The sequence below is a fragment of the Hylobates moloch genome, unplaced genomic scaffold (genome assembly GCF_009828535.3).
Source record: "Hylobates moloch isolate HMO894 unplaced genomic scaffold, HMol_V3 SCAFFOLD_12, whole genome shotgun sequence".
NCBI lineage: Eukaryota > Metazoa > Chordata > Mammalia > Primates > Hylobatidae > Hylobates > Hylobates moloch.
Genome location: NW_026652287.1, coordinates 41879359 through 41892184, shown reverse-complemented (window position 1 = coordinate 41892184; position 12826 = coordinate 41879359). Strand labels below are relative to the sequence as shown.

The window sequence follows — 12826 nt, the reverse complement described above, 5'->3', positions numbered from 1 at the left end:
CAACCATCACCACTATCATCCATCTCCAGAACTTCCTCATCTTCCCAAACTCTATCCCCATGAAATACTCACTCCCCATCCCCCTCCTCAAGCCTCTGGCACCCACCATTCTACTTTCTGTCTCTGTGAATCTGATGATTCTTAGGACCTCCTATGAATGGAGGAATCATATGGTATATGTCCTGGTTTATACTGTATGGCTGGCTTATTTCACCAAGCATAATGTCCTCAAAGTTCATCCATGTTGTAGCATGTGTCAGAATTCCCTTCCTTTTCCATTTGTATGTAAATGCTATATACTTTTTTCCATTCATTAGGACTTTGATTTTTGCAGGGAGTTGTCAAGGGGTGCTAGGTTCTGGGGCTTCGATACAATAAGAGTAAGCTAAACTGGTTCATTTCCTCCTTCGTGGAGACCACGTTCTGGTAGGAACAGGAACAAATCATTTATAATTACATAGAGGGTGACCAGGGCAGTGACAGGGGAAGAGTGGAGGATTGTGGGACCCAGAGGAGGCTCCTGACCTTGCCTAGGAAGATAAGAGGAGGAAGAGGAGGAGGAAGAAAAGGAGGAGGAGGGCGAGGAGGAGGAGGGAGTCCTCTAAGCTGAGACCTGGAGGATGACCAGGAAGTTATCCAGGTAAGGAGAAATTGGGAGAAGCTTCCAGACAAAAGTAACAGCAATTGCAAAGATCCTGAGATGACAGATAAGGCCAGGTGGAGAAACTGCAAATTGTCAACGAGACCAAAATATGGACTGTGAGTTGTGCAGTGACCACAAGTGGAGAGGTGCCAGGTGGCCTTCATCCCCCAAAGCTGCACCTCTCCCTCCTCAGGTCTGTGAAGAACGGCACTGAGACACGGGTGGACCTCCTCTGCACCTACCTGCGGCCCCTCAGCAGCCCAGGTCTGCCTATCAAGCAGGTGTTCCATGAGCTGAGCCAGCAGACCCACGGCATCACCCGGCTGGGCCCCTACTCTCTGGACAAAGACAGCCTCTACCTTAACGGTGAGCAGCTCTCAGCCCCATCTCCCTGCCTCAGCCCCCAGCCCCCACTGCAGTCCAGGAGACTGTCTGTTTGCTGGTTCTCTAGGGAAAGACTTGGGGTTCAAGTCTTGGCATTACCACTGACCCTCCCATAATCACCATGCAAGGTTGGACTTTGATTAATCCCATTTTACAGATTAAGAAACTGAGGCTTAGACAGGCTAAGCAATTTACCTTGACAGTGGTGGAACCAGGATATGAACTCCACTTGTCAGCATTCAGTGCTATGATCCACTCCACGTGTTTAATTCACAGAAGAGTCTTCCTGGTGGGGGCACTTGGGGGACAAAAAACACATTTCTGGCCAGGCGCAGTGGCTCATGCCTGTAATCTCAGCACTTTGGGAGGCCGAGGCAGGTGGATCATGTCAAGAGATTGAGACCACCCTGGCCAACATGGTGAAACCCTGTCTCTAGTAAAAATACAAAAATTAGCTGGGTGTGGTGGCGCACACCTGTAGTCCCAGCCACTTGGGAGGCTGAGGCAGGAGAATCGCTTGAACCCAGGAGGTGGAGGTTGCAGTGAGCCAAGATTGCACCATTGCACTCCAGCCTGGTGACAGAGCAAGATTCTTGTCTCAAAACAAAACAAACACATTTCCCCTCCCTGCTTTCTTCTCACCATTGAGGAGGGATGGGCTTCTCTCCTACGTGAGGCACCTATACCAGGAAGATCTATGGGATCTAAGCTTCAGGCACACTGGGCCTCAGCATTGGTCTAGAACTCAGGAAAAGACAGCATTTAAGAAGGCATCCCCTAAATGGGGTTCTGAGAGGCAAAGCATGACTGTGGAGAATTGACAAAATAGCTCCCCTTTCATCCCCTCCACCGCCAACCCAAGAACAGTGCTTATCATCATGACCCCATGAGGTGGGCACCCCATATCACTTATATGAGGTACCTTTAGGTAGGTACCGGGATGTAGAGAGACATCCTGGGCTTTCATTACTCTTATTTTAGCAAAGAGGGAAACTGAGGCACAGAGAGGGGAAGGGACTTGCCCATGCCCACAGTTAAGTTTTTGGCTAGTCTGGGTCTTGATGTTCTTTATTATTATTATTACTATCCTCCTCATCATCATTGTATGTATACAGTTATGGGGTACAAGTGCAATTTTGTTACATGCATAGATTGCACAGTAGTGAAGTCAGAGCTTTCAGAGTATCCATCACTCCAATAACATACATTGTATCCATTAAGTCGTTTCTCATCACCCACCCCACTCCTACCCCCTCAACCTTCCAAGCCTCCTTTATCTATCATTCCCCTCTCTGAGTTCTTGTCTACACATTGCTTAGCTCCCACTTATGATTAACATGTGATATTTGTCTGTCTGTGTCTGACTTGTCTCACTTAAGGTGACTTCAGTTTAATCCATGTTGCTGCAAAAGACATGGATTCATTCTTTTTTTCTAACTTTTAAGTTCAGACATACACGTGCAGATTTTCTGTAAGTTAAACTCATGTCACAGGGTTTGTTGTACAGATTATTTCGTCACCCAAGTATTAAGCCTAGTACTCATTAGTTATTTTTTCTGATCCTCTCCCTCCTCCCACCCTCCACCCGCCACCCTCCAACCTCAGTTAGGCCCCAGTGTCTGTTGTTCCCCTCTGTGTGTCCATGTGTTCTCATCGTTTAGCTCCCACTTATAAGTGAGAACAGGCAGTATTTGGTTTTCTGTTCCTGCATTAGTTTGCTAAGGATAATGACCTCCAGCTCCATCCACGTTCCTGCAACGGACATAATCTCATTGTTTTTTATAGCCGCATAGTATTCCATGGTGTATATGTACCACATTTTCTTTATCCAGTCTATCCTTGATGGGCATTTAAGTAGATTCCATGTCTTTGCTATTAGGAATAGTGCTTCAACGAACATGTGTCTTTATGATAGAAAAATTTATATTCCTTTGGGCATATATGCAGTGATGGGATTGCTGGGTCGGATGGTAGTTCTGTTTTTAGCTCTTTGAGGAATCGCCCTGCTGCTTTCCACAGTGGATGAACTAATTTACACTCCCACCAACCGTGTATAAACACTCCTTTTTCTCTGCAACCTCAGCAGCATGGTTTTATTTCTCTTTATGGCTGAATAGTGTTCCATTGTGCATATATACCACACTTTCTTTATGGATTCATCTGTTGATGGACATATAGGTTGATTCCACATCTCTGCTATTGTGAATAGTGCTGTGATAAACACACAGGTGCAGGTTGGCTCTTGATGATCTGAGCTGACATCCAGTCCCTTCAACTTGGCTGTTGCGGGGAGCTGTTCCCCCTTGTAAACTGCACAACTTATATGCTTCATTTTGTTCCTTCATTTAGATTTACCAAGCAGCTACTATTAACCAGGCCTTGTGCCTGGCCCCAGGGACAGAGATAGGTTACATGTGCATCCTGTCCTAATGTAATCTCCAGAGGGGCGGAGACTATTTTGTTCTACCCTAAATTCCCCAAATGTAAAGGGAGCCTTGCACATAGTAAACCCTTAATAAACATTCACTGGGTGGAGGAATAGATTGGAGGAGGCCTGGAAGGGGAGGCGGGGGTTATGGATGGATAGGAGGATAGACGTGTGAACACAAAGGTAGTGAGAGCCTCTCATAGGAGGCATGCTAGAGACGTGAGTAGCGAAGGGTCAGTGCTAATTGAAATATCAGGAAATTCTTTCTAGTGGTGAACACATTTAAGTCAAATATTAGATGATACATAAATGTATCCATAATCTCCAGATACACAAAGGGAAAGGCATCCAGGCAGGGGCCCCATATGGACACAGGCATGGAGTATCTGGGACAGTTCTGCCACCTCCTCTTATGTGTGACTTCTTTGTTTCTAGGTTACAATGAACCTGGTCCAGATGAGCCTCCTACAAGTATGTGTCTTTGAATCCAGTGCCCATTTCAATCTCCATGGGTCTTGGTTCAAGCTTTTCTCCTCATTCATGAAGGAAGGTTGCCCCAAATTCGGGCTGCTCCCCTGAGGTGGTGAGGGGCAACATCTCAGTGGGAGGAAGAATGCTGAGTCCTTGGCCTGTTTTTAGACCTGCAGCCATAGTCTTGGCTTTGTGAATTTTCCACGTCCCTCTGGGTTGGAGGAGGAAGTTTGAACAAGCATTCCCTACAGGGATAGAGGTTGAGGTCAGATGATGACCTTGTTAGTCCATACCTCCTGATAAGAAAATCTCCTCCAAGTACCTCAGCAGAGGCTTCATGGTCAAGCTGCAGACTCTGCCGGCTACTGGTTTTGGCTAAATTTGCCCGTTGCCTCATCCAGTGATCCACTCATCTATCTTTCCAGACATCCATTTTTCTATCCTTCCAGTCATCTCTCAGACACCATCTGTCCTTCCATCCATCCATCCATCCGTCCATCCATCCATCCATCCATCCACCCATCCATCCATCCACCCCATTTTCCTGACCATTTACCTCCTCCTACCTTTAAACCCTCCATCCCACCTTTAAAATCCTAGCTCAGCCAGGTGTGGTGGCTCACACCTGTAATCCCAGCACTTTGGGAGGCCAAGGTGGGTGGATCACCTGAGGTCGGGAGTTCGAGACCAGCCTGACCAACATGGAGAAACGCTGTCTCTATTAAAAATACAAAAAAAAAAAAGTTATCCAGGCAGGGTGGCGCATGCCTGTAATCCCAGCTACTTGGGAGGCTGAGGCAGGAGAATGGCTTGAACCCAGGAGGTGGAGGTTGCAGTGAGCCAAGATCATGCCATTACACTCCAGCCTGGGCAAAGAGAGTGAAACCATCTCAAAAAAACAAAACAAAACAAATGACCCCCCTGCCAAAAAAAAAAAACCTAGCTCAGCTCACACTGCCAGGAATAAGTAAGCTAGCTGGAATAATCTCTTTCTTAAAACCCTGCCTTGATAATGGATTTTTACATACTTTTTTTTAAATTCTAGAAATGGAGTCATCAGTTTATCAACCAACAAGCAGCTCCAGCACCCAGCACTTCTACCTGAATTTCACCATCACCAACCTACCATATTCCCGGGACATAGCCCAACCAGGCACCACCAATTACCAGAGGAACAAAAGGAATATTGAGGACGCGGTGAGAAGGGGGTGGTGTGTCCACTCTGTTGCCATGCAGAAACTGACTTATACATACTGGGTAGCCACAGGGTGACTTTTTATAACAATCCACAAAGACAGGTTCTTATTCCCATTTAAGATACAAGCACAGAGAGGTTCAGTAGCTGACCCAAGGTCACACAGCTAAGTCATACCCTAGAAGAGCATGTCCTTTGATATACATACTTGGGCAAGTGGTTGTCATGACAAGAAGCAAAATAGACAGAGAAGTGTGCTCAGTGGCTGAAAATTCTCTGATGCTACTGGGGCCAGGATTCTGACCTAAGAAACATCGCCCTGTCTTTCAGCTCAACCAACTCTTCCGAAATAGCAGCATTAAGAGTTATTTTTCTGACTGTCAAGTTTCAACATTCAGGTGAGTTCTAACTCACGACCTAATGACTCTAGGAACTTCTGCTGTCCTTTAAATAGAAGTGTCCCCAAGCCATAGCTTTGATGGAAGACAGCCCTAGAAATAGAGAGCTGTTAACTAAAAACCAGCTTTTTCCTAAAGCTGGAGCCCAACTGGCTTCAACACTCAAGAGAGCTGGTGTAAATCTCAGCAGACATAAAGGTACCTGGTGCTGAGGCCATGGAGTGTAGAGTGTAGAATCTACTGCATTAAGACATCAGCTGCTGAAATCAGGACCCATGGAAGATGGGGGAAGGAGGGGACTAAAACCAGATGACTTAGAATCCAGCAGCCTAACTGTGCTTTTTCAATGAGAGGTATCATTTCCAATAGGCGGGTACCAATGATTTTTTTTTTTTTTTTTGACAACTGCCCTGAGAACAGGCTTTCCTCACTAAACAAATTCTGAGTCAGAACAAATAAAGATAAGCCCTGAGAATAGGGCTTTTTCAAGGAACTGCCAAACAGATCAAATAGTGACAATGTTCTGCGGATTGATGTCTGCAGAACTCTAAAGCTATTTTGACTGCTAAGTGGCTGGTTTTCACAGCTATCATGATTCTGAGGCTGCTGGTTTTCAAAATTACGGAGGATCTTGCTGGATGCGGTGGCTCGCGACTGTAATCCCAGCACTTTGGGAGGCCAAGGCGGGCAGATCGCGTGAGCTCAGGAGTTTGAGACCAGCCTGGGCAATATGGTGAAAACCCATCTCTACAAAAAATACAAAAATCAGCTGAGCATAGTGGCATGTGCTGTAGTCCCAGTTACTTAGGAGGCTGAGGTGGGAGGATAGCTTGAGCCCAGGAGGCGGAGGTTGCAGTGAGCTGAGATTGTGCCGTGCACTCTAGCCTGGGCAACAGAGCCAGAGCCTGTCTCAAATAATAATAATAATAATAATAATAATAAAATACTGAGGATCTTGAAAGAGCACTGTGGAAATAATGCAAGTTAATATGCCACAAAGCTTGCTCTTTTTACTGAAATTTAACACTTTCCTTAACACCCCTCGAATTTTTGCAAGCCTTTGGTTTACTTCTAGACTTCTGGAAAAATTGATTTAGACTATTTTGGCCAATGTTCTCATTGATTTTATGGGTATTCGGAAGTCATTACCCCAACACTCCAGAAATGTTCTCCCTGTGGCTATTACTTACTTACTTACTTACTTTATTTATTTATTTATTTATTTATTTATTTATTTATTTATTTGAGACAGAGTCTCCCTCTGTTGCCCAGGCTGGAATGCAGTGGCACAATCTCAGCTCACTGCAACCTCCACTTCCCAGGTTCAAGCAATTCTCCTGCCTCAGCCTCCCAAGTAGCTGGGATTATGGGCGAGCGCCGCCACACCAGCTAATTTTTGTGTTTTTAGTAGAGATGGGGTTTCACTGTGTTGGCCAGGCTGGTCTCGAACTCCTGATCTCAAGTGATCCACCCGCCTTGGCTTCCCAAAGTGCTGGGATAACAGGCATGAGCCACTGTGCCTGGCCTCCCTGTGGCTATTTTTAAATGAATTAAGTAGAATAAAATTAGAAATTCAGTTCTTCTCCCACACTAGCTACATTTTAAGTGTTTAATAACAACATGAAGCTACTAATGGCTTCATTGTGTAGTGCAGATGTAGAATTGTTTTTTGTTTTTTGTTTTGTTTTTGAGATGGAGTCTCGCTCTGTCACCAGGCTAGAGTGCAGTGGCGTGATCTCGGCTCACTGCAAACTCTACTCCCTGGTTCAAGTGATTCTCCTGCCTCAGCCTCCCGAGTAGCTGGGATTACAGGCACACGCCACCACACCCAGCTAATATTTGTATGGATGGTCTCAATCTCCTGACTTCATGATTCACCTGCCTGGGCCTCCCAAAGTGCTGGGATTACAGGCATGAGCCACTGTGCCTGGCCGACATAGAATGTTTACATCATTGCAGAAAGTTCCTGCAGGAAGAGCCTAGAAGGAGAAAGCCTAGAATCGTGATAAAATTGCAGATATCTTTGCTTATCCCTGTCCCCTTCCAGGTCTGTCCCCAACAGCCACCACACCGGGGTGGACTCCCTGTGTAACTTCTCGCCACTGGCTCGGAGAGTAGACAGAGTTGCCATCTATGAGGAATTCCTGCGGATGACCCGGAATGGTACCCAGCTGCAGAACTTCACCCTGGACAGGAGCAGTGTCCTTGTGGATGGTAAAGTTCCCTGGGTCATTGGGGCTGAGGTGGAAGCTCCCACTTCCTCACCTGGGTCCTTCCCTGGGAGTCTGAAGGCTTTGGAATGATTCATCATCGAGCTTTCTCAGCCTAGGAGAAAGTGGCTTAGCTCTCCTAGGCTTTACCCATCACTGAAGGAAAGAAAAGGACGCCTAAGGGATATGGGAGGCATTTGCCCTCTTCTGGCCAGCTCTGTGACCTCAGGCTAGTCACATCTCCTCTCTGGACTTCTTATCTCTCTGTACTCAGCAAGCCACTTGGTTTTTGGTTCCCATCTTGCCTGCCCTAGATGGTATTGCTCCTCCACCCCTAGGCAGCTGCAGTGTTAAATAATTACCCTGATTAGTTGTTGTTGTTCTGTTGTGTTGTTTGTTTGTTTTTGAGAGAGGGTCTCACTCTGTCACCTAGGTTGGAGTGCAGTGACATGATCTCAGCTCACAGCAGCCTCATCCCCTGGGCTCAAGCAATCCACCCACCTCAGCCTCCCAATTAGCTGGGACTACAGCCATGCCCCACCACACCCGGATAATTTTTGTATTTTTTCTAGAGATGGGGTTTTGCGACATTGCCCAGGCTGGTCTTAAACCCCTGAGCTCAAGCATGCCACCTGCTTCAGCCTCCCAAAGTGCTGGGATTACAGGAAGGCAGGCACCACTGCACCTGGCTCTGATTTTTTGTCTTTGTTTTTTTCTTTTAGAGGCAGGGTCTTGCTCTGTTACCCAGAATGGAGTACAGTGGTGCAATCATAGCTCACTGCATTCTTGAACTCCTGGGCTCAAGCAATCCTCCCACCTCAGCCTCCCGAGTAGCTGGAACTACAGGCACGTGTCACCATGCCTTGCTAATTTCTAAATTTTTTGTAGAGACAGGGTCTCACTATGTTGCCCGGACTGGTCTCTAACTCCTGGCCACAAGTGATCCTCCTGCCTCAGCAGGTCAATAAGGGCTTCCAGTTTCAAGTTGTATGTGATTCATCCTCAACAAATGTGGTAGGATGGACCTATTTTCCAACTCCAGAGATGGCTTCAAGGTGGCTCAACTTTGCATATCCAATTTTACCCGTTCAAAGAATAGTTATATACATTGTACCATGTATCAGGAATATAACAGAGAGTAACTGTCTGCTCTTTCACCACTATATTCCAAGAACCCCATATTCTGCCTGGCCCATAATAAACACTCAACTCATATTTGCAGAAGGAATAACTAGATTTCATACAAGGTTCTTTTCAAGTCAAATGTGAATAACGTTTTAGATGGGACCTTCCAATGCCGGTGTGCACTGTCCTTAGTTCTGAATTATTGTTGTGCAAGAGAGCACTGTTGATCCTTCAGAATCAACAAGCCTTTCCCATGCCTGTCACAGGTTTTTCTTTTTCTTGTTTTACCAATTTGGTTTTTTTGTTTGTTTGTTGTTGCTGTTGTTTTGTTTTGTTTTTTTTGTTTTTTTGTTTTTTTTTTTTTGAGACAGAGTCTCACTCTGTCACCCAGGCTGGAGTGCAGTGGCATGATCTCAGCCCACTGCAAGCTCTGCCTCCTGGCTTCATGCCATTTTCCTGCCTCAGCCTCCTGAGTAGCTGGGACTACAGGCGCCCGCTACCATGCCTGGCTAATTTTTTTTTGTATTTTTAGTAGAGACAAGGTTTCACCATGTTGGCCAGGATGGTCTCGATCTCCTGACCTCGTGATCTGCCCACCTGGGCCTTCCAAAATGCTGGGATTACAGGCGTGAGCCACCGCGCCCAGCTCCAATTTGTTCTTTTAAAAAAATTAAAATTGTTATCAGTTCATAGGCTTTCTAAAAACAGGCCATGGACCCAGCATGACTGTAGTTTTCCAAACCTTGCCTTGAATCAGCACCATCCAATAGAACTTTCTGCAGTGATAGAAGATGTTTCTATCTGTGCCATTCAGCACAAAGCCACGTGTGATTACTAAGTGCTTGAAGTGTGGTTAATGTAACTGAGATACTGAAGTTTTAATTTTATTTAATTTTAATTTAAAAAGCCACTTGTAGCTGCTCCATATTGCACACTACTTTTTAAAATTATTATTTATATATATTTAAGGGGTACGAGTGCAATTTTGTTGCATAGATCTATTGCCCAGAGGGGAAGTCTGGGCTTTTAGGGTATCCATTACCTGAATAATGTACATTGTACCCATTGAGTAATTTCTCATCATCCACTCTCCTCCACTCCCCAACCCTTCCAAGTCTCCACTGCCTATTATTCCACTCTCTATGCCCGTGCCTATGCACTATTTAGCACTGACATGTCTGTGCATTATTTAGTCAAATACATGTGCTATTTGACTTCCTGTATCTGAGTTGTTTGACTTAAGATAATGACCTTCACTTCCATCCATGTTGCTGCAAAAGACATGATTTCATTCTTTTTTTATGCCTGAGTGGTATTGCATTGTGTGTGTATGTGTGTGTGTGTGTGTGTGTGTGTGTGTGTGAGAGAGAGAGAGAGAGAGAGAGAGAGAGAGAAAGAGATCACTTTTTTTTACACAGTCCTCCATTGATGGACACTTAGGTTGATTCCATATCTTTGCTATTGTGAATAGTTTTGTGATGAACACACAGGTGCAGGTGTCTTTTTGACACAATCACTTATTTTCCTTTGTGAGGATACCCAGTTGTGGGATTCCTGGATCAAATGGTAGTTCCATTTTTAGTTCTTTGAGAACTCTCCATGTTTTTCATAGAGATTGTACTAAATTACATTCCCACCAACAGTGTGTAAGAATTCGCTTTTCTTGCATCCTTTCCAACATCTGTTATTTTTTGTCTTTTTAGTAACAGCTATTCTGATGGTGTAAGGTGGTATCTCATCATGGTTTTAACCTGCATTTCTCTGATTATTAGTGATGTCGAGCATTTTTTCATATGCTTGTTAGCCCTTGGTATGTCTTCCACATCTTTAAGAAGTTGGCTATAGGCTAGGCGCGGTGGCTCACACCTGTAATCCCAGCACTTTGGGAGGCCGAAGCAGGTGAATCACGAGGTCAGGAGTTCAAAAACAGCCTGGCCAACATGGTGAAACCCTGTCTCTACTAAAAATACAAAAAATTAGCCAGGCATGGTGGTACGCGCCTGTAATCCCAGCTCCTCGGGAGGCTGAGGCGGGAGAATCGCTTGAACCCAGGAGGTGGAGGTTGCAGTGAGATGAGATCACATCATTGCACTCCAGCCTGGGTGAAAGAGCAAGACTCTATCTTGAGGAAGAAAAAAGAAGTTGGCTATAACAGGGTTGTAGAAGTAGAGGAACCAGTAACCCTTCTCACCATGCCCGATGATGGCTTTACATCCCTATCTTCATGGAGTTTATGCTGTCGTGAGGAATAACAAGAACAGGCAGTTGTCAATTATAAATTATTTGATGTGAAGCTATTCATACATGGGTGTGGTAATCAGGGAAGGCTTCCTGGAGGAAATGACATTGAAGGTGAATTCTAAAAGATGACGATAAAACCACCAAGTGAAGGAGAGCTTAAATGTGTTTTTAGGCAGAAGAAAAAGCTTTTGGGTGAAAACTTTAAAACTTAGAGAGATCCCATGAGTTTCCAACTGTGATGATCCATTCTCTCCACCACTGCCCTTGGGCCCAGGCCAATTTAGGTCCACCATGCCCAGAGGCATGAATTTAACTTATGACACTCTTGTGGTGGGATAATGGCTTTGGGCTTATGTAGCCATGTGTCCTCATTTTTTTGGAGATACAAATTTAAATATTTGGAGTGAGATGTCATGATGTCTACTGGCCTCTAAAACTTCAGTGAAAACATTTACTTTCATTGAAATGTCAATAAATCATAAATTGGATGTATATGTTTTAGTTGGAGGAAATATAAATCACTAAATCTAGGTGATGAATATTTATTGTACTCTCCTCTCTGCTTTTTTGTATGCTTGTAAAATTGTATTTAAAAGAATAAGACACACTCGGCCAGGCGCGGTGGCTCAGGCTTGTAATCCCAGCACTTTGGGAGGCCGAGGTGGGTGGATCATGAGGTCAGGAGTTCAAGATCAGCCTGGCCAACATGGTAAAACCCCATCACTACATACAAAAATTAGCTGGGCATTTTGGCAGGCACCTGTAATCCCAGATACTTGGGAGGCTGAAGCAGGAGAATTGCTTGAACCCGGGAAGCAGAGGCTGCAGTGAGCTAAGATCACGCTACTGCACTCTAGCCTGGCAACAGAGCACGATTCCATCAAAAAAAAAAAAAAAAAAAAGAATAAGAATAAGACACACTCACATGCACCCTCCATTTCTTTCATTTCTAGGATATTCTCCCAACAGAAATGAGCCCTTAATTGGGAATTCTGGTAAGTCTCAAAGAAGCCCCAGCCCAGGGTAGGGAGGGGCAACCTGATGGTGCTTTGCCTTGTCCAAGAGCACCAGGCACACAGAGTCTTGGATGAAGATCAAAGTTGCCAACCCATGGCAAAGACCATTGAGGCAGAGTAAAGGGATAGCAGGGATCCTAGCTTGCTGGGGGCCCACTTTTTGGGGGCATCAGAGGCATGAGGTGTTGAGCCACTAAGCTCTCTTCCCCAGGGCTGTGCCCATCCTCAGGCCACATAGGGTCCAAGAAGGAGCCCTGGGACGTGGCAGGAGGTGGCTTACCCCAGCCCTTGTCTCCCCAGACCTTCCCTTCTGGGCCATCATCCTCATCTGCTTGGCGGGACTCCTGGGACTCATCACATGCCTGATCTGCGGTGTCCTGGTGAGCAAGGAAGGGTTGCTTGTCTTCTTACTATTGGGTTGTAAGAGTTCTTAATATATTATAAAACCATACTCTACTATACACAAGTCCTTTGCTGGATATGTGTTCTGCAAATATTTTCTCCCAGTTTACGGAGTGGCTTTCCTATTTTCTTTTTATAATTTTATTTTTAATTAATTGACAAATAATGAATGCATATATTTAGGGGATACAATGTGATGCTTTGGTATATGTACAATTATGGAATGACTCAACCAAGCTAATTAATATGTCCCTCACCTCTCATACTTATTATTTCTTTGTGGTGTGAACATTGGCAACCTATACTCTTAGCA

At 45.1% G+C, this 12826-nt stretch overlaps 1 protein-coding gene across 1 annotated transcript in view; it reads left to right on the top strand.

Annotated features, from left to right (window-relative positions):
• Nucleotides 1-12826, top strand: part of MUC16 (mucin 16, cell surface associated) — a 220729-nt gene that overhangs the window by 205844 nt on the left and 2059 nt on the right. Inside the window, exons 98-104 of the mRNA XM_058425754.1 lie at nucleotides 837-1009; nucleotides 3891-3926; nucleotides 4972-5123; nucleotides 5452-5519; nucleotides 7567-7733; nucleotides 12049-12090; nucleotides 12412-12491. Of these exons, the coding sequence (XP_058281737.1) occupies nucleotides 837-1009; nucleotides 3891-3926; nucleotides 4972-5123; nucleotides 5452-5519; nucleotides 7567-7733; nucleotides 12049-12090; nucleotides 12412-12491 (718 nt within the window). The remainder of the gene's footprint in view (nucleotides 1-836; nucleotides 1010-3890; nucleotides 3927-4971; nucleotides 5124-5451; nucleotides 5520-7566; nucleotides 7734-12048; nucleotides 12091-12411; nucleotides 12492-12826) is intronic.